This window comes from Aspergillus karnatakaensis (assembly GCF_047715665.1).
Source record: "Aspergillus karnatakaensis strain CBS 102800 unplaced genomic scaffold BJY04scaffold_19, whole genome shotgun sequence".
NCBI lineage: Eukaryota > Fungi > Ascomycota > Eurotiomycetes > Eurotiales > Aspergillaceae > Aspergillus > Aspergillus karnatakaensis.
In genome coordinates, this window is record NW_027395731.1 from 470,524 (window position 1) to 488,785 (window position 18,262).

Below are 18,262 nucleotides of genomic sequence, written 5' to 3' on the forward strand. Positions count from 1 at the left end.
TCAATTCAGGTCAAGCCGAGAGAATAAAGCACAATAACTATATAATATTCCGACAGGGCAAAGAAAGCTTCGCTGTCAACCATCCAGCGCAGTAAACACTCTCGAGATCCTCATCATGCGCTGGTCCAGCGAGCACAGCTTAGTCGTGGTCTCTTCAACCTTGGTTTTGGTCTCTTTGACCTGGCTCTCGGTGTTGCCGGCGATATCTTCGATCGAGTTCAAACGAATTTCGAGCGCTGAATTCTGCCTTTTCTGTACCTCTAGCTGCTGCTGAAGCACCGTGCACATATTTCGTAGTTCTTTGAGTTCCGCTCCCAGCTGTTGAACCCCTTCGTCATCATTCTCCGACATCAGACTTGCCCACTGGAACGTCGCCGCAACCGATTCATGGAGCTTGACAGTCATCTGGGCTTTGGTCATGCCGTCAATCGAGAGGAACGCGGTCCGATATCCGGGATGTGGCCCCGAACTTTGGAGTTGGCCTTCGCCCGTTGTGATTCGCGCAGCGGCTTGTGACTGAGGCGCGAATCTGCCTGTCCTGACTGAGTCGCCGGAGAAGCGAGGAAAGAAAGTGCCTTGATAGGGAGTACCCGGCCCTCTGTTAGTGCTGACGGCTTGCTCGGTCGGAGTCAGAGTGGTAGTAGTTGTGCTTGGGTGGACACCATGGCTCTCGCCTTCAACCAGACACTTAACGAAGACCACATCGTCATGTTCTTCATTCCGTGGCTGCAAAGCTGAAGGGGTTGCATCCGATGTGCTAGCGGCGGTCATTGATGGTTCGTCGTGGTTGCGTCCTTCCACTCGTCGTCTGCCGCCCTTTGTGGGAAGAAGATGCACTAGTTAGCATAGCTCAGCAGCAGAGGGAGACTGAGATGGATACCGGCTCTGGCTGTCCAGCGATTTCCTCATTCTGATCATTCGATGCTCTCTCGCGCTTGCCTCGTCGTCCGTTCGTGGCACCGGAGCAGGGAGAATCATCTGGGGGCGTGACCTGTCCTCTCCCACGTCTTCCGGTTCCTCGATTGTTCGGCTCCATGTCTAGGCCGTGTTAGCACCACACGACGATGATGGTTGGATTGGGCTAACCGCAGAGTTCGGACTGGTGCGTTTCTTCTGTGTGAACAACGTTCGTGGCTGCAAGTCCTGTGATGATCAACCTCAAATCGGTGGTCTGGAAGCCGTCTCGGTGGATTCTAACCCTAGGAATCAGTCGCAAGAGCAAAGTCTCTCCTCTCAGACTCGGGACCTCCTGATTGCTGCAGACAGACAGACGCAAATTGGGGGTCCAAGGCACTGAGAGTATTTCTGCGCAATGGCTTTCATGGCCCCGACTGAATTTCTCTTTTCTACATCGGCCACGCTCGGATCACCGCGAAAGGGCCAGAATCACGACGCTAAAAGAGCAGAAAGTACCAATGAAGTGCAAAAGTCCGAATTGACGGGAATTCTTCCCATAGGCGAAGGCAAGGATCAGCGCTCAGCATCTTGGCCTCTTTCCAATTCTGTCACTAGCCGAGTTTAGGACTATACCAGGCTGCCACATATAGCCTGCTTTTCTTTGTTCGATATCTCACCCTTTTCACCATCACGTCTAGAACCCGCCACAAATGTGATTGAGAATTATCTTGCATCAACGCTCTGCGCATGACCTGCTTGGTCTTGAGACATGCGGTGTGCCTTGGTTGCCTTCCGACCTGTTTCTGTTGGAAAACCAGAGATAGATATGGCGATCGACCCCGAAGGATGCAATTCCAGTACCTTTTCTTCCAATAGATGGGAGGCAGTCTTCCTCGGCATTCCCCTGCCTTCTACAGCGTATGCCCCTTCGGAATAGAAAGGATCCTACAGGGAGTATGGGAGCTGCTACAGCCACCCCAGAAATTACATACCATTTTTTATCTACTATCCTATTTTTCATTTTATTCTTGATTCTATTCTTTTCTTTTATTCTTTGCTTTTTTTTAATTGAAAATTTTCCCTTTCCATCTTCCATCCGGTCCAAACCGGCGGTGCGGCAGAAGCGAGCCTGGGCCCGGGGTATGGATTCTACCAAGGCAGTTCAGTAAGGAAATGTTCGACAGAGCGTCAGACACCGAGTACGCTTGGCAGACTCACAAGTGCTGATGAACGCATATCAGAGTGAGCTCCAGTTGAACGTTTATCCATCGAGTCCATTGCCATTGGTTCCCTGCCAGGCAAGAGTCTCAGCGCGCCTCCAGCTACATAGAATGAATACCAGGAAATGGTGAACATGGTCTCTCTCTGATTATCCTATCTAGAGTACGGGGAATACATGTAGCTGCTAAGACGTTGAGAGGTCGTAGACTATAGGCTACGGATATTGGGTTTTCATACAAGCTGCGGCCTCCAGAAAGAGGGTCCATAAGGTAAAGAAGAGTAGTCCATCCACGGAATGCGGGTCAGGACACCGACGAAGAACCTCTGAAAAGCTTGCTCGAGCGACAAGCATACTCCTCGGCTTTGCGAGCACTGTCCTCCGCGACACTTATATAGTACTTCGAGTGAAATTCAATCATCCCGTTGACCAGGGACTGGGCAGATTCTAGCTGCGCCTTGAGGCCCTGAATCTCCGCATCCTTGACACAAGCCTATCATCTTTAGCCGCAAGCTGGACATTTTTGTTCTCCATGTTGATCTGCAGCTGCCTGTTGTCAGCCTCGAGCTTCCCGATTCGCTTGGAGAACTCGTCCTTCTCTTTTGCGTAGAGGTCAAGGTCTAGAGTGAACAGGCGGCGTAAGGCGGCGGACGTTTGCTCTCGTGTCAAGCCATGTGTTGATTCCGGGATGGGTATTGAATCCCGTGGGGGCCCATCTGGTACTAGCAGCGACTTTGTCGTTGCGGTTTTAGGAGACATCGAATTGGTGTCGACTTGCGGCGGTGGTCGAGCACTGGCTCTGTTTGTCGAAGACTCGACATGATCTCGCGTAGAGGGTCGTATGGGTGGACGTCGAGGGTGATTGATAGGAGACATGGGTTGCATTCTCCCCGCTGGCATGCCCTGTTGCATGGGTCCAGGATCTCGTGATTTGTGAATACTAAAACAGCTCGTTCTCGGCTATGAAGGTCAGAAGAACTCATCAAGGCTTGCAAAGCTGAGGAGAATAACTGACCGGATCTGTTAATATGGCGTGAGGAATATCTTCGCCACTACTGATACTCATCGCGTCGTCAGGGTCATCGTTTTGGTGGTTGGGTACAGCAATAATGTCCATCGACCCTCTGGGATGAGTCGCAGACAAGGTGGGAATCTTCAGAATCAGCACCTTACTTTGAGATCTGGTCTCAGTCAAGGGTGGCTCGTCGGGTGTGGGGATTTTCTTCTGCAAGAGGAGCTGGTACATATGAGCAGTAGGACTGGAGAACAAGGAGATAAGGTAGGCGCACACTATACTGTATGCACAGGGCATTCGGTGTACGTTGAAACGATCCTAGCTTCGAGATTGTTAACTCAATGTCGATATTGATGTCAGGGCAGGACCCACACAGACCTCTTTGATACCCTCCCAGCTTGCTCTAGGGTATCGTTCTCGTACCTCCCGAAGCGTCTCTCTGTCCTCGTCAGTCCAGTGTTTATTGGTGACGCTGTGTTTGCGTATCTTTTTCGCGGGGGCAGAGGCCGGGGCAGTTGGAGGCATTGGAGTCAAGGTTGAGGGAGAGGAAGTGGCAACAGAGGGCCAGGGTCTGTACTTGTGGCAGTTTTTGTTATACTTGCTTTTTCTGCGGTCGGACCTTCGATCAAGAGACGGCAAAGTACAGAAGTCCTGAATCATGGCCGTGGCTGTTGATCAGCAGTTGCCTCCTCCTCCTCAGCTGCCAAGGCGAGGCTGAATGTTTAACTTGAGTTGCTTGCTGGTTGAGGTACTCTTGTCCTCTCTGAAAATGGGTGGTGGACTTTAGGGGAAATAATGCCATCGAAGGCATCCTAGTAGACCAATCGGATGATGCATCTGAGGCAACAAATCGATGAGGCGGCCCACATGAAACGCCGCAATCAAAGATACTGAGAGATTCCCCTGTCTCTGGAGATTAGAAAGAGTGTAGAGCATAATGGATAGAGCATGTAATAATCACCTGTGTTTTCAGGATACAGTAATTGGAGCAGATTTGAAAGGTATCTGAAATTAGTAGCTCCTTCCTACATAGTACTAGTATAATCATCAAGGATAAACAGCCCCTTGATTCTATTTCCTATTACTCCCCATGAACTGTCTGCTCTAAATCTACATTACTCAAGCACAGTACGCGCAGGAGATGGCGATGGGGCGGAAATAATACATGCTTCATGCCCATACAAACATGCGCCGCTATGTTGAAGGAATAATCATTGATATGGGCTATTATGAGGATAGGATCGCCGGACAGGACTTAAATTTCCTATACAACCATTGATTGACCTCGGACCAGGTCCTAGAGAGTCTAATGAGCACATTGGGACTGCATGCCTGCTTGCTTTCATCAAGGGGTGCCCTCTCCACCACGCAGCCATAGCGCCAGATATGGCTCTAGACCTGTTTCTCCTGTTCTCGGCCGACAAGACCGGTAGGGGATTGGAGAATGTGGAGCACTTGTAGAACCGGGATGACGCCTTTCGGGGTCACTCTGTCAACTTTGATCCAACTTCATCTAGGGCTCGGCCCGAATGCGCGACAGGCCCCAGGTAATGCCGATTCCTGTTCTTTTGCCTGCACATAGTCATAAAGCAGTTTCTACATGGGTCATATTTGTATACCTTACTGCAACTCTAGGAGCACCGCATCGCGTTTGCCAGAGTTGCATCATGAACCAGAAAGAATTCGGCTTATCCGCGGGACGGCAGGATGATTTAGCTTCCAAGGTCGTGGAGATCCATTCTATCACGCTATCACATCTTCCTTTGCGCCATGGATAGCCCACATCGCGACTTCTTCGCACGAAATTCAGCTATAAAACGCGCACTGGTCAACGATATGTAATACTCTCCCAAGCTAGAATCATACACACAATGGGTCTACGAGACACTCTCCATACCTTCTACCGAGGGACGGTCTTCAATGCCATTATTCTTGGTCTGGTCAGCTTTACTCAGCCAGGAATATGGGGTGCCTTGTCAAGTCAGTACATCCCAGTCAAATTGGCTACGCCAATGAACGAATTGCTGACGATATTCTAGACCTCGGAGCTGGTGGCCTCGCAGAGCCCTTCTTCGTCAATGCTGCGAACGTGGTGACTTTTGCCATCATGATTGTGCTGAGTCCCGTGTTCGCTGTGCTGGGTAATAGATGGAGCTTGAAGTGGATTCTCACCATTGGTACTATCGGCTACGCGCCGTACTCAGCGTCGCTATATACCAACAGCGTTTATGGAACGCAGTGGTTCATGATTTTTGGCGCCGCGACTTGTGGTATTTCTGTACGCTCTATCCCTTCATCAAGCATCATGAACCAGCTCTTTAAGATTTTAACCATTCCTACAGGCCGCCGCTCTCTGGGTCTCAGAAGCCGCAATTGGCGTTGGATACCCCGAGGAAAGTCGTAAAGGACTGCATCGTAAGTCACAGCCAGACCTTCTTTTACATTGCGTTCATTGACCACCTGAATCAGTTGCGATCTGGTTCTCCCTCGGCAAAATTGGCAGCATCATCGCATCCTCAATACAGCTTGCATTCAATATCGGTAACTCCAAGCAAGGCTCCGTTAGCTCGAGCACGTACCTCGTCTTGATCGCCCTACAGTGCTTAGGTCTTCCCCTATCACTACTCATCTCCCCTGTCAACAAACTCATCCGCAAAGACGGAACAAAACCCACTCGTCCCCCACGAACGACCTTCATAGAGGGTCTCCGACGATTCTGGCGCGTGCTCAAGCGACCCGAGATCGCTGCACTGGTCCCTATCTTCCTAACTAGCCAATGGGCGCAGACATACGAGGGGAACTACCTCACCGTATACTTCACAGTGCGGGCCCGCGCCCTCGCAGCGTTCATAGTCACCTTTATTGGCCTGTTCGTGAACATCATATTTGGCTGGTTCCTCGACTTAACGTGCTTCTCGCGCCCGACCCGCGCGCGCGCAGGCTGGATCTTCCTTGTCGCAACCTATACGGCAACATACATTTACAACATCGTCCTCGAAAAGAGGTACGAAGATACAAATCCCGTCTTTGACATTGATACACCCGGGTTTGGGCGCGCTTGTGCAGTCTACTGCCTGTTCTTTGTGCCGTATAATGCCTTTTCGGTGTGGGGATATTGGGTGTTGAGTTGCTTTGATACGGAGCTGGAGAACTTGACGTTTTCTGCGGCAGTGCTTAGGTCTAGTGAGAGTTTGGCGAGTACTATCTCTTATGCGCTTGGTGCGAGTCGGAAGGTTAGTTTGTTGCAGAATATCTTGGTTGCCGCGGTGTTGTTTTGGGCGAGTGTGGTGCCGACTACTTGGGCTACGTGGAAGGTCAAGGAAGTGGAGGTTGCAGTTGGGCAGCAGGCTCAAGATGGAGTGAGAGAGCCCTCGGCTGAGGATGTTACTGTTGTACCCAAAGGGTCAGGGCCGGCCTAATGATGCTTTAGGATCAGGGGGGTCAGTGGTCGTTTCCAGTTAGACGGCGGATATAGGTAGATTATCCGCATCATGCGCATACAACTAGCTAGCACCTAGTGTACTTGAAATCATCATTATACAAACGATCCGTGACCATTTAGTGGTATCAGCCGCGTATTTATTATTGATCTCTTTCACCTTCTACCTGGTGATGTGTGAGGCCCTTTCTCCTCGTATCTATAGCCGGCATGAACGCCTTGGGTGTAAACAGTGATCAATCGACTCAACCTGGTTTATGTCTCGGTTGCTGTCTGTGCTGCATAGAGCTCATATTCTATGCTTGCACGAATAAACGCTGCGGAACCCAGAACACTGTCATACACAAGTGGCTGGTGAACATAATACTAAGCGCACACACTCAGTCAGTATTCTTATCTGGATCCAACCCATACTCATCACGTTAAGTGGGTAGCAAACATACCCCATAAGTCGCCGTCGAGTTCAGACTGCAAACCCCCACAGTCCCATTATAGCTCAGCGTGCCGTCTTCATTCTGTACCACGAATCTCTCCACAAGCGTCTGGTACGCACGCTCCGCAACATCGGTATACCGCGTAATAGTGCCATCATACTCCGACTCCTCCAAGAGCCCGACCCTAGCACCCTTCAACAGGGCATAGACAAACATCGCCGACCCACTTGATTCAATATAGTTCCCCTCCTTTCCAGGCTCGTCCAACAACTGCCACCAGGCGCCGGAGTCGGGGTCAACAACTCTAATAAGGGCATTCGCAAGATCATTGAACCGTGAGCGCCAAGTTGCCGTTTGGTCGCGACCATTAAAGGTAGAGTCTAGCTGGCTAAGTTCAAGAAAGTCAACGAGGCCCATCATGAACCAGCCTAGTGCGCGGATCCAGACGTGTGGGCTGCCGCCGGTGAGCGAGTTTACCCAAGGGGCGGACAGCGAGGCATCGTAGCCATGGACGAGAAGGTTAGTTGCGTTGTCGTGACAGTGGGACCAGAGGAGGTTGAGTTGGTGGAAGAGGTCAGAGGTGATGGCGGAATTGTCCTTGGTAGGAAAGGCAGATGTGTAAAGAGGGACAAAAGAAAGGAGTGAGAACATTCCGTCGAGGTAGCTCCAGTTGGGATAGACGTAGTACCACAGACCTCCTGCTATCTGGTTAGTTTCGGCATGGGAACCAGTGGTGCTGAGTTGGGGATATGAAGCTAGATACCAAATTCATTTCGCGGCTGTAGGTTGATGGACTCCCAGAGGGCGTTTAGCGACTCCTTGTACGCCCCATTCCCGCTCTTATCATATCTGAGAAATACTATTAGCATTGATGTACTCGTTCCAGAGTGCAATGGGTGTAGAAATGGCATACTGATATGAGAGTCCCTTTCCCAGGGAAAGCCGATCGAGGGGAAACTGTGTATTCCGCGTCGCATTATCAACAACCGCAACAATACTGTCCGCGCTTCCACTCAAATACAACTCCCAGTCTTGCTCTAGGTACTGAGCCGACGGCGATCTGATCAGGTCAAGCAAAGCAGTCTGAAAGACTCCAACTTGCAGAAGCCCAGACGAGTCACTTTGGTCGTTGTGGATTGCCTGCCGGCGGAAAATCACACTATCGGCCATACGTGCCGAGTAGGGACGCGTATTAATGTCGGTACCCTGTATCGGATTGACCAAGTGAGTGACACAAAGGCATAACACAGACAGAGTTCGTAGTGTGGGGAGTGGGTAAGACATTTTTCTTATGTGCGATGGGCAACCACAGAATTGCTGGCAGACGGCAAGACGATGGACAGGTGGTGGGCTCTTTATAAATGTAAGAAACGTAGATCATCACTTATTCCGGCTCGTAATCTGCAGTGCAAAAACGGCACTATTGGGCGTATGCGTATTTGAGTCAGATAGTATACGTTTTGCCGCACCCCAGCCCTGAAAATAAATGCTATAAACACTTCGGATATATATCTCAGCCTAACATACATATAGTATAGAAAGGCCTTTGTTGAAAGGGAGTTTCCAGATACAAGGAGTGAACCACGTCTGTAGATGTAAACCAACGGTAGAAGATAGCTGACCAAATGCACTTGTTAAATAATGATAAGACTATTTGACATATCCCCGGACTTGCCGGTCTGTACAAAGCTGGATACATCAAAACTCACAAATCGACAAACAAGAAGCGAAGATCCACTCATACCTAACTATCTCGCAGAACCAGTTTACAACTTCTGTCCAGCAGTACCAGGGATGGTACCAGCAACAGATCCAGATCCAAGAGCCGTGATAGCAGGGTAAGGCAGAGAGCCAGGGGTAAGAGTACCCTCAGGAACAGTGTTCTCAGAGCCACCAAGGTCAACATCCTCAACAACAGCGTAACCAGTGTAGTCGGAGTCCTTGAAGTGGATAGCCTCGGGAGGGGAGTTGGCGAAAGCGGAGCTCTGGATAAGGGCCTGGGCATCCATGCGGACGTTGACACCGGTGTCAATCAGGCTGTCCCAGTAGTTGTTGATGATGTGGACGACACCGAAGCGGATTGAGGGGGCACGGCTGTTGATGTTGTACCAGTGGTTGTTGGCGTAGGTGATGTGGAGGTAGCCGAGGTCCTCGTCTTCGTTGTTGTCGGAGTGGCCGATCAGAGAGCCCTTCCACTGGGAGGGTTTAGTATGGAATATTCCGGAGGTACAGAAGACTTACATGGTCGTGGAAGTAGGTGTTGGAGACGGTCACCCAGTCGGCGGCGTGGGTGATGTCGAGGAGACCATCAAAGTCGTCCTTGCCCGCGCTAAGGTCACCGGAGAGATCGAGGTGGTCGATCCAGACGTTGGTGGACTCGTCGATGCCGACGGCGTCGCCGTTGTCAGCGTCAACCTGGCCGATCTTCAGGTTGCGGAGGATGACGTTGCTAACGCGGCGGATGTAGAATCCAACACCGGTGATGGCTGGACCAGGTTAGTATGAGCGAAGGTATAACAGGATCAGAAAGACTTACAGCTGCCAGGCTCTCCGTAGATGGTCTTGTCAGCAGCGACGCGGATCTTGGCGCTTCCGGAGATGGAGCCGGAAACGATAATCGTAAGAGGACCATCGCTCTCAGCAGCCTCGGTCAAGGCGTCGAGGTCGGACACAGTGACGGTGTCACCAGCGGCACCACCAGTGGTACCGCCGTTCTCAGTGCAGTATCCAATAGGGCAAGCTTCCGCAGCCTGGCGACGGGCAAGCATGTTGCGCTTGCTCAGAGTGGGAGAGGCCACGGCCACGGCGGCCAGAAGGAAGGCGGGGGCGAATCTCATGTTGACGGGTAGAAATTTGGTAAGGGAATGGAGGCGAAGTGAGTGAAAGAATGAAGATGAAAGACGGAGCCTGCCGTTGGTAGTAGAGTAACTTGGTTGTTGAAGGAAGTGGATGGTGGTGGACAACTCCCTCAAACGTTGACGAACCAAGCCTTTTATACCCAGCCCTGATACCAGCCTAGCAGTTTGCAAGCGGACTGCTTACAGACCAAGAACACCAAGACCCCCTGTGTCACTTTCACAATTGCTGAAGAAGATTCCCCAGGCCAAGGCATGCACCCCATAATTCCCCTCCAATGACAGGGATAATCGATGCAGATCACCCTGTTTCAGCAGCATCCTCCCAATTTACCACGGACGCAGCCGCGACGGCGTCAGGGGTCGAAATAAAGTGCCGAGCGCCCTTAATCATATCCGATACGGCTTGCGGTCTCCGCGCGTAAGCAGCGCATTGCTGTTGGAGCAAAATCCCAATTCCGGCCTGTGGCGTGCGTGGTTCGCAACCTGAATCTTGATGTTGTCATGCCCCAGATTGAGGAGTCTGGAGTCATCCGACACTGCCGAATACGATCGTCAAATGTCAAGGAACAATTCGCTTTGTCCAGTTCCACCATTGACAGCGGCGTGGCGCCCAGCTGTCACCCAGGGGTGGCCAGTACCACACATATTGATCCTTCGCAAGCGCCACGAAAGATGAAAGCGTTCGACAGCAGCATGGAATTTGATTCGAGGGTAAAATTCGACGGACTGGAAAAATCAGTCCATGTTTCGGCAGCACCCCCTGCCAATTCTTGCGATATTGCCCTAGCCCTTGGCCCGTGTCATCTTCAAGTGCGAGCAATATGTAATCGCGTCAACGCGGCGTTGTCTTGGGTCTTCCGGCGGAGTTATTACATTTTTAGCAACTGTCTATTCAGACTATAGCAAACATGCTGCGTTCAGTCACTAGTCTTGCTCTGCTCGCCTTCGTGGCAGGCGTCCATGGGCACGCATTCGTCTCAGAACCACCTGCGCGAAAGGTGAGTAAAACTGAGTATTGAAAACCGGTATACTGACGCAGGCTTAGACAGGACCGGCACACGAAGAGGCATGCGGTGCCGCGGTTGTGAAAGTGCTCGAACGAGGTGATCCCTCATTACGCCCACCACCTACAATATACTTACAAGACCTTCCCAGATATCGCCGGTCCTATAGAGAACGCGGTCGCAGTCGCCGACGGAGACTATAACTGCAATGCCTATCTCTGTCGCGGATACCAATATGAAGATAACATTGACAATGTCTTGTCTGTTACCGCCGGAGAAGTGCTTTACTTTCACGTTGACCTGATTGCTGGCCACCACCCAGGTTACGCTGTAAGCTTGCTGGACATTTAACAATTCCTCTCCGCAAGAGATACAGGTAGCTGATATCTCTCAGAACGTCTCCATTGTCGACACGGGCACGAACGAGGTGATCGGTGACGCACTTCGCTCCTGGGACGACTGGCCAAATCATCTGTCTGGGCCACCTCGTGATGATAGTAAGGGCACCTCCCCCAGTAAATCACATCTGCTAATGCCGCTCATAGTTGACTATAACATCACAATCCCGGATAGCCTGCCGTCGGGCTGCAGCGAGGCGGGCAACTGCGTGATACAATGGTACTGGTATGCGAGCGGCAATGAGCAGACCTACGAAAGCTGCCATGATTTCTATTTTGAGAGCTAGACCTAGTTTAGCACAGCCTGGGTAGGCTATCTGGGTTTGCATGTCCGTCCTCGCAGGCACGAGTGGGAATTTTACTTCCAATGTAGAAAACAATCTTCCGCCGCCTCCTTCGAGTCCACATCTTAGTCCTGTATTCATACAGCAAGATCTAGTCTCTAGTAATAGCATCTTACAGTTGCTTCGGCGCGTAAGGCGGTGGTGGTGTTTGAGTCCTTTCTCTCTCCAGAGCCACAGGCCTCGTGACTGGTGCCCTTACCCCATGCTCGGCAGCACCAGGTCCAGAGGCATGTGCGTTCACTCTGGCAGAAACGGCATCCGACGACTCTGCCTCTGTCTCATCTTCACCAGCATCCTTCCCTCCAACTTTTCCTTTCCTCGTACGGTAGCAGATGAAAACCCCAACAGCGATCATGATAACCCCAACAGGAACAATAACACCCACTATAATCTTCTCCTTCGTGCCAAAGGCGGGATCGGTATGTGGAACGCAGTTATCCCTGTAGTATCTCATATCCTGGAATCCGGGTCCAAAAGTCGAGCAAGGGAGTTCATGGTTGGAGACCCGCACGTTGTATGTGCGATCTGGTTTGTTCAAGTTCGGTACTGAGGGGAGGATGTCGATTAGAAGAAGAAACCACCAAATGGACACATAAACCTTAGGATGAAGGGGTACGTATGCATATATAAGGGGTAAAGACCAGATTGGGATTGGAATACAATGAGGTGGTCTCAAACCAGCATCTGTATCAACCAGGTACCAGCAGAAAAGAGTGTAGGGGCAACAAGCAATGAAAAAAGAGAGCTCACTATTGTATATTCTTATCAAGTTGGAAACTGCCACTTTCCATCGGTAGTTCGAACGATAGTGGCGTTGAGGGATTCAGAGTAATGGAGGCGTCGCAGTCCAGGAGCGAGGGTAATTCCAGTCTATAATCAAGCAAGGATATTAGCGGTTGTACGGAAATTGATTCTGTGAAAAAGAGTAGCGGGAACGTACTTCTCAAACGCGCCAGAGAGATTTATTCTAGCATCCACACCACTTACTTCTGCGAGCTCGGGAAAGGCAAGCTCGAGCCCGGCGCCCACATTGTCAATTGTGATTCCCGAGCCGAATTTATAGCTGCTCCAATCATCTGGTGCGCCGGCTTTGGTGAGCGACGGAAAGTGGATACTGATTATATGTTAATTCCCATTTGAGAATTGGTGATTTTGGAGGAGAGGAAGAAGGGGTGGACGAACGCAGAAAACCTCCCAATAAGGTTGATAAACCCCACGCGTTTCAGCGCGGGGAAGGACAGCTCTAGCTCCTGATGTGGTATAGATGGGATCTCAGTCCCGCAATATGCACAGGGCTCGATCTCGAGACGCGATGATATGGTCTCGAGGGAGGAGAGGTCCAGTCTATATTGCTGTCAGTTCGTGTTGCTCACGTCTTACACATCCTGTTGGGTGCAAGGGGCACTGACTTGGAAAACCCAGTTCTGATATAGATGCGCGTTGCACTCGTCAACTTGGGTAATAAGATTTCAATGTTCTCATTGCCGCGGTCGAGAGTCAGCCAGGAGTTGCCGATGGTTCGCAATTCGGGAAACGATATCCTGCTCATATTCGTGTACGAAGTATAGAGCCCTCCAAGGTACTGCAGGTCCGGCATCTCAATAGTGAGCTCCCCGGTGTCACTACCGCCGCCTATAGTGCCGGTAATATTAGTGACACCGGGAAGCGAGAAGGTGCCGGTGAAGTTACGACTCAGGTCAACCCCGCCGCCGATGATTGTTGTGCATCCAGCGAATAGATCCAGGGCTTCCTGCGTGCTGTTGATGCTGAAGTTGTATTCGTTGTAGGCCAATTCACACTCTCGAGCAGTCACCACTGGAAGGGGTCAGTCCGACTCCAAACCTTGTGAGATCACGGGAGTCTCGGCGGGCGCTTACGGCTCGATGCCCACAGGGCGAGCGCCATAATTCGCAACATATCACCTGCAGCTCAACAGGTCAATCGAGGCTCCTGATGTCAGGATGGGTTACAAGCTGCAGCCGGAAGCTCAGGTCAATTCAATCCGTGGTATGCAAAGACGGTTGATCTCTCTTCGGCAGAAGCTGAGCTGAAGTTGTGCTCAAGTTTTCCAACGCCCCGCGCCCATGGGCTAATGTTTGTCGTTTCTCAAAACAGTATGATGTTGCGCGAGGGCAATGATTAGACGCATTGGAGAAGTAGCGTCCCTTAGCGTCATCAATTCCCAATCCTGACTCGTGGGGCCTTGAGGTCCGGAAATTGGCGCTTGGCTCAGGCTCAGGCACAGGGCATGAAGACTGCGAGTGAACTACGTATGCATCAATAATTTAGCGCGTTACATGCGCGGTGGTTGTGCCTCATAAGGCGGCGGTGGTGTGGCGCTCCTCTGTCCCCCCAGCTCAGTATCTTCCCTGCGTCTCCCACTTGCAGGAATATCCATATTTACCATCTCGACCTCCGCCGTCACCTTCGGCTTCTTCCGAATGCGCTTCTTGTAATAGTAGACGAGGAAGAACAAGAGCAAGCCCGCGGCGATAGGGACGATCACACCAATGGCGATCTTAGCACCCTTGCTAAGGGGTTTCTTGTACTTGCCGCAGCGATCTTCGTAGTAGCCCGACTCGCGGAGACCCTCGCCCATTTTGCCGCAAGAGATTCCGTCGAGACGGAGCTCTGTAGTGGCTGTGTTGAGACGGGAGAACTTTGCTCTGTCCAGGTGTTCGTGAGCATATTTGCTTTGCGGTGCGGACAGAGATCGGCATCCGGAAGGGTGGCAACTTACTCCTTTATATTCCCATCCAGCTGCAGCCATGTTGCGCTAGAGAGCGGGACATTGAGTGACAGCGGGGTGTCTGTATCGACCCGGAATGATCCATTAATGCTGCCAATGACCGGTAGCTCGAGCCTAGCGAAATGTCGGTGTTAGTGTGCGTGTCACTCTAGGACACCTGCAATTCAGATAACCCACTCACCCCATGATAGCTCCATGGACAAAAAACTGCTTATCCACCGTTCGAAGCTGCGGAAACCCCAGTTCCATCCCGTTTTGCTTGACGTAGATGCTCAGTCCCGAATCGGAGGCCCACCTCAGAGTTGGCGGGCCGGCTGATTCGAGCAGAGGTAAGGAAATACTGGGCGCACTGGTTTAGAGGGCATATATATTCGAGAATGCTAAGACCACACGCACCTAGAAAAGATCCCCTCTAGCCGGATAAACCCTGCGGATTTGAGCACGGGGAACGACGCCATTGGATCGATGTCGTAGGTGTATCTAACGTCAGGGCCACAGAATGTGCAGCTTTCAATGATAAGGTCACCCTGGACTTTTTCGAGCGACTCGAAGTTCAGCCTGCGTCGGTATTTAGGAAACGTTCCCCAGGGCGCAGCCGCCCAGACACACCGGATTAACAACGTACTTCGAGTACCTGCGGGACAGAACAATCTGATCGGCATCCCTGAGCTTCGGGAAATCCATCTCAAAAAGCGCCGTCCACGACATAACCTCAATCTCCCCTGACACGCTGATGAGCTCTGGGAACGAGAAGTGGGCAATCTCTGTGTGCGTCGCGCTGAGGCCGCCCAGGTACTGCAGGTCCGCCATCTCAACGGTCGAAACACCAGGCCGTCCGTACTGACTTCCATCATATGTACAGTCGAGAGTGCCGGTAAAGTTTGTTACGCCTGGGAATGAGAAGGTCCCATTGAAGTAGGAGCTGATGGAGATCTGCTGGGCGACAATTGTAGTGCAGCCATTGAAGATGTCGCGGATTTCTTCAGTGCTGTTGATTTTGAATGAGCCGTATCCATTTTCGAAAATGCATTCTTCGGCGATGGTCACTGCAATTAATTAGTCAAATGGAGTTGTGACTGTAGACTTGGAAAAGCGCGTACTTCTCGGCGCCCAGAAGGCGAGCGCCACACCCAAGTGAATCAGCAACATGATCGAGTCAGCAGATAATTAAGAGGGAAAGAGTAACTTGGCCTCTGGGCTTGGAATTTATCGAGAAGCGCAACACACGAGCTGCGCCCGGTCGCTCGAAATAGTGTGCATTCTTAGCCAGCAGCCTGCGCACGTGTTGAGCCTCCTTTTCGCCCCGAGGAGGCTGAGCTTGTTACTCATTAGAAAACAAACCCTTCCATAAAGCCAGCTGTACCAAGCAATTCGTCCAACGCCGACGCGTCAAAGTCCAGATTGTCGGGAAAGCCAGTAAAATCTGGAGCGGCAACACCCTCCTCGCTCTCAGGAACACCTATTTGATCCAGTATCTCTCCACAATGACTCAGACAGTTATCTGCAAGATCCCAGTCGTAGTTTCGACGGTGCGCCCCAAGCGTAGTCACCATGTCTCGCGCGATTTTCAACGGGGAACTGCGGCCCTCAGTACGCATCCGCAGTCCACTTCGCAGGAGAAACATGGTTGCAGAGGTCAGTGAGAATGCGTGAACGGGAATCCAGAATCCTCGAAATTGACCTTCTTTCAGCTCCTGTACCAGGTAGGCGATCTCCTCGGCTGCCCGCTGCGCGTGCATGTAGTAAGGTGATGCAGCATCGTCTTCGAGCTGAAGGGTGCTTTTACTCATGTTCAGCTGAATGCGGCGGAGCAGCAGCTTGACGGCGAGATAGGCTAGTCGGAAGTTTGCAGCACCAGCGACTTCTAAATGTGTCCCTCGTAGTACGAGATATCGGACGTCGTCACTGAGTGACTCTTCCCAGTCTCCCAGAACTTGCTCGAGGTCCATCTCCGACAGCTCGGGTGACTGAGGCGACGTTGTTGAGACGCTATATACGTACTCTAGGTAGCGTGCTAACACATCAGTCAAAGTTGTCAGCGCGACGAAAATGGATGCAGCAGCTCTCTCATGTGGTGCGGCGGTACTGGCGCAGAGGTCGTTTACGGTGGGAAAGGGCACATCATACTGCGCTCGGTGGACTTGAAGAGGTGTTCCGTAGGCAAGGCTGCACCTGTTCGAGGTTAGAGATCCTCAGAAAGATTGACTTAGCCACGCATACCATCGATCTTGTATTACAACCAGCCACCACAGCCTGATCCGAAGGCTTCTCTCTGGGGTGGATATATTCCAGGCGGAAGGGTCGCGGTTCAGCCCCAATGCGTTTGAGAGTGCGACGGCCATACCAACGAGCCCCCCATTTCCAAACATTGACGTACTAGGCCTGCCCCAGACATTGAGTAGTATGGCCATTATTGTTGAGATTCCTGGAGATAGGAACATTTCCGAATGCAGAGCCTCGTTGGCTTGATTCCAGATGTACCGGTTATCCGGAGTGCGACCGACGCATAATATCGCAGAGTTCTTCCAGTATACGAGCGAATTTGCGTATAGGTTGCAAAGCAAAGCAGGGGAGATCTTATCCTTGTGGGATGCGTAAGAGCTTCGAAAGGAGGCTTCATCAAACAGAGCGAAGCAGGAGTTGGCGTGGAGAAACCATCTAAGCCGGTGTCAGCGAGAATGATAGAAACTTCCGTGCATTGTAGCACTCACAGGTTTAGATACTCGTTAACATCGGGCTCGATATACTTCTCAATGATCTCACATTTCGACGCGGCAAGTGACCGGTTCGCGACAACCCCCAACGGCCGCCTTGGAACAACATTGAACCTCACCGGCCGTAGGTGTCCATTCGAATTCGAGCCCGTACGAATCAAGTATCGTTTTCTCGCGCTCGGAATCGCTGACAGGTAGCTTTCGAGGATATCGTTGTCGTCCGCGACCGCGGGACTCACGATATGCGAGCTGTCTTCCTCCGCTTCGGTCAAATGTGAAAAGACCTGCGGCGGCGGTCTACTGTTACTCTCAGACTGAGGTGATGTACCCGTAGATGTGATAAATGTTGCCGGAACCTGCGGCTGGGGCCCTTCACCTCCGTGTGTCAGTGCCCCTCTGACAACAGGTTGGGATTGAGGCAACGCATGCACGTCGGGATACGGCCTATGCAACAACTCGTTGCTTCTGCTATGTGAGGATCGAGAAGATCGTGTTTTGAGAGCGGGTTTCCGCGGCGAACTTCTTCGCTGGGTTGGGGGGTCATCAGGTTGCGGGAAGATGCACTCTGTACCGTAGGCGTGGCACATGACACAGACCTCCGCGGGGCTGGTTACTTTGCATCGCGACTTTCTCTTGCGACAAGAAAAGCAGGCGGGGTGGAGGTGAGAACGATAGGGCCTGCCTGCGTCGCGAGAACTAGGTGTGGCTTCCATAGTGGTGGTGGTGAATGAAAGGAAGGGTGAGGCGAGGAATCTGCCGCCCGGCCGCGGGAAAGTCTTCTCCCTGCATTTTAGCGTCGTCCCAAATTTGCGAATCTAGCCATACAAACGCTGGTCAATTTGACCCGATATCACGGTATAGTGTATCCAGGTCAATGGTCCTGGAGTCGACTGTATTGCGTTTCGTGGCTTTTCATGGTTGCCACCCTGTATCCTACGCGAGAGCCAGTGCCGATATGTATTTCTTGGTTTTGGCTATGAACCGCGGTTGCATTGACGCTGTCGGTAGACAACCTTTCTCTATACGGTCCCTGCATGTCATGCAGTCAGCCAAAAGATGCCGCCTATCGCCCTGCTTATGCGCCGCATCAAGGTCACACAACTTTCTATTTCCATGAAGCAAGAGTTGCAAGCGAATTTTATAGATTGCTGCCTTACTGTTTAGTATGGAATGTGATTGGGTGCAGATAAG

At 51.5% G+C, this 18,262-nt stretch overlaps 9 protein-coding genes across 9 annotated transcripts; 2 read left to right on the top strand and 7 right to left on the bottom strand.

Moving 5' to 3' along the window:
• Positions 1 to 37: 37 nt before the first annotated feature.
• Positions 38 to 934, bottom strand: BJY04DRAFT_41753 (uncharacterized protein). The gene has a single exon (XM_073720339.1). It carries the CDS (start codon positions 769 to 771, stop codon positions 76 to 78), a length of 696 nt encoding a protein of 231 aa, XP_073572312.1. The 5' UTR covers positions 772 to 934; the 3' UTR covers positions 38 to 75.
• Positions 935 to 1,607: 673 nt separating this feature from the next.
• Positions 1,608 to 2,024, bottom strand: BJY04DRAFT_187189 (uncharacterized protein). The gene has a single exon (XM_073711004.1). The coding sequence runs from the start codon at positions 1,991 to 1,993 to the stop codon at positions 1,631 to 1,633; it is 363 nt and encodes a 120-aa protein (XP_073572313.1). The 5' UTR covers positions 1,994 to 2,024; the 3' UTR covers positions 1,608 to 1,630.
• Positions 2,025 to 4,981: 2,957 nt separating this feature from the next.
• Positions 4,982 to 6,550, top strand: BJY04DRAFT_227128 (uncharacterized protein; the record flags this gene model as incomplete). The annotated part of the gene is made up of 4 exons (XM_073718566.1): positions 4,982 to 5,111; positions 5,171 to 5,409; positions 5,474 to 5,546; positions 5,601 to 6,550. The coding sequence occupies exons 1-4, from the start codon at positions 5,003 to 5,005 to the stop codon at positions 6,548 to 6,550; spliced, it is 1,371 nt and encodes a 456-aa protein (XP_073572314.1). The 5' UTR covers positions 4,982 to 5,002.
• Positions 6,551 to 6,737: 187 nt separating this feature from the next.
• On the bottom strand, positions 6,738 to 8,481 carry BJY04DRAFT_187190 (Six-hairpin glycosidase-like protein). Its single transcript, XM_073711005.1, has 4 exons — positions 7,918 to 8,481; positions 7,768 to 7,853; positions 7,014 to 7,702; positions 6,738 to 6,936 (listed from the first exon to the last, which is right to left on the bottom strand). The coding sequence occupies exons 1-4, from the start codon at positions 8,286 to 8,288 to the stop codon at positions 6,826 to 6,828; spliced, it is 1,257 nt and encodes a 418-aa protein (XP_073572315.1). The 5' UTR covers positions 8,289 to 8,481; the 3' UTR covers positions 6,738 to 6,825.
• Positions 8,482 to 8,770: 289 nt separating this feature from the next.
• On the bottom strand, positions 8,771 to 9,841 carry BJY04DRAFT_207029 (pectate lyase family protein; the record flags this gene model as incomplete). Its single annotated transcript, XM_073713800.1, has 3 exons — positions 8,771 to 9,199; positions 9,246 to 9,490; positions 9,541 to 9,841. The coding sequence occupies 3 exons, from the start codon at positions 9,839 to 9,841 to the stop codon at positions 8,771 to 8,773; spliced, it is 975 nt and encodes a 324-aa protein (XP_073572316.1).
• A 929-nt stretch (positions 9,842 to 10,770) lies between these two features.
• BJY04DRAFT_217410 (uncharacterized protein) lies at positions 10,771 to 11,551 on the top strand (the record flags this gene model as incomplete). Its single annotated transcript, XM_073716029.1, has 5 exons — positions 10,771 to 10,860; positions 10,908 to 10,965; positions 11,018 to 11,196; positions 11,261 to 11,363; positions 11,412 to 11,551. 5 exons carry the CDS (start codon positions 10,771 to 10,773, stop codon positions 11,549 to 11,551), a joined length of 570 nt encoding a protein of 189 aa, XP_073572317.1.
• Positions 11,552 to 11,909: 358 nt separating this feature from the next.
• BJY04DRAFT_41768 (uncharacterized protein) lies at positions 11,910 to 13,934 on the bottom strand. The gene is made up of 6 exons (XM_073720340.1): positions 13,486 to 13,934; positions 13,018 to 13,423; positions 12,791 to 12,952; positions 12,549 to 12,722; positions 12,359 to 12,478; positions 11,910 to 12,154 (listed from the first exon to the last, which is right to left on the bottom strand). Exons 1-6 carry the CDS (start codon positions 13,523 to 13,525, stop codon positions 12,100 to 12,102), a joined length of 957 nt encoding a protein of 318 aa, XP_073572318.1. The 5' UTR covers positions 13,526 to 13,934; the 3' UTR covers positions 11,910 to 12,099.
• On the bottom strand, positions 13,241 to 15,550 carry BJY04DRAFT_187194 (uncharacterized protein). Its single transcript, XM_073711006.1, has 7 exons — positions 15,458 to 15,550; positions 14,983 to 15,403; positions 14,754 to 14,915; positions 14,539 to 14,697; positions 14,349 to 14,471; positions 13,486 to 14,274; positions 13,241 to 13,423 (listed from the first exon to the last, which is right to left on the bottom strand). The coding sequence occupies exons 1-6, from the start codon at positions 15,504 to 15,506 to the stop codon at positions 13,902 to 13,904; spliced, it is 1,287 nt and encodes a 428-aa protein (XP_073572319.1). The 5' UTR covers positions 15,507 to 15,550; the 3' UTR covers positions 13,241 to 13,423; positions 13,486 to 13,901.
• Positions 15,551 to 15,613: 63 nt separating this feature from the next.
• BJY04DRAFT_227136 (Zn(II)2Cys6 transcription factor) lies at positions 15,614 to 18,044 on the bottom strand. Its single transcript, XM_073718567.1, has 3 exons — positions 17,069 to 18,044; positions 16,578 to 17,015; positions 15,614 to 16,529 (listed from the first exon to the last, which is right to left on the bottom strand). The coding sequence occupies exons 1-3, from the start codon at positions 17,782 to 17,784 to the stop codon at positions 15,686 to 15,688; spliced, it is 1,998 nt and encodes a 665-aa protein (XP_073572320.1). The 5' UTR covers positions 17,785 to 18,044; the 3' UTR covers positions 15,614 to 15,685.
• Positions 18,045 to 18,262: the final 218 nt, after the last annotated feature.

What these genes read in the sequence shown, in the direction of transcription:
- BJY04DRAFT_187190 (XM_073711005.1), bottom strand. Translation starts at nt 8,288, where the DNA reads ATGTCTTACCCACTCCCCACACTACGAACTCTGTCTGTGTTATGCCTT. An exon ending in GGAAAGGGACTCTCATATCA is followed by an intron (nt 7,854 to 7,917) that starts GTATGCCATTTC and finishes AGTATTTCTCAG; the next exon opens with ATATGATAAGAGCGGGAATG. An exon ending in ACTCGACGGCGACTTATGGG is followed by an intron (nt 6,937 to 7,013) that starts GTATGTTTGCTA and finishes GTGTGCGCTTAG; the next exon opens with TATTATGTTCACCAGCCACT.
- BJY04DRAFT_187194 (XM_073711006.1), bottom strand. Translation starts at nt 15,506, where the DNA reads ATGTTGCTGATTCACTTGGGTGTGGCGCTCGCCTTCTGGGCGCCGAGA. An exon ending in CGCCTTCTGGGCGCCGAGAA is followed by an intron (nt 15,404 to 15,457) that starts GTACGCGCTTTT and finishes AATTAATTGCAG; the next exon opens with TGACCATCGCCGAAGAATGC. An exon ending in CTGGATGGGAATATAAAGGA is followed by an intron (nt 14,275 to 14,348) that starts GTAAGTTGCCAC and finishes ACACCTGGACAG; the next exon opens with AGCAAAGTTCTCCCGTCTCA.
- BJY04DRAFT_41753 (XM_073720339.1), bottom strand. Translation starts at nt 771, where the DNA reads ATGACCGCCGCTAGCACATCGGATGCAACCCCTTCAGCTTTGCAGCCA.
- BJY04DRAFT_187189 (XM_073711004.1), bottom strand. Translation starts at nt 1,993, where the DNA reads ATGGAAGATGGAAAGGGAAAATTTTCAATTAAAAAAAAGCAAAGAATA.
- BJY04DRAFT_41768 (XM_073720340.1), bottom strand. Translation starts at nt 13,525, where the DNA reads ATGTTGCGAATTATGGCGCTCGCCCTGTGGGCATCGAGCC. An exon ending in CTTATTGGGAGGTTTTCTGC is followed by an intron (nt 12,723 to 12,790) that starts GTTCGTCCACCC and finishes ACATATAATCAG; the next exon opens with TATCCACTTTCCGTCGCTCA. An exon ending in CTTGATAAGAATATACAATA is followed by an intron (nt 12,155 to 12,358) that starts GTGAGCTCTCTT and finishes TCCTCCCCTCAG; the next exon opens with TACCGAACTTGAACAAACCA.
- BJY04DRAFT_227136 (XM_073718567.1), bottom strand. Translation starts at nt 17,784, where the DNA reads ATGGAAGCCACACCTAGTTCTCGCGACGCAGGCAGGCCCTATCGTTCT. An exon ending in GTTAACGAGTATCTAAACCT is followed by an intron (nt 17,016 to 17,068) that starts GTGAGTGCTACA and finishes ACACCGGCTTAG; the next exon opens with ATGGTTTCTCCACGCCAACT. An exon ending in GTTGTAATACAAGATCGATG is followed by an intron (nt 16,530 to 16,577) that starts GTATGCGTGGCT and finishes AACCTCGAACAG; the next exon opens with GTGCAGCCTTGCCTACGGAA.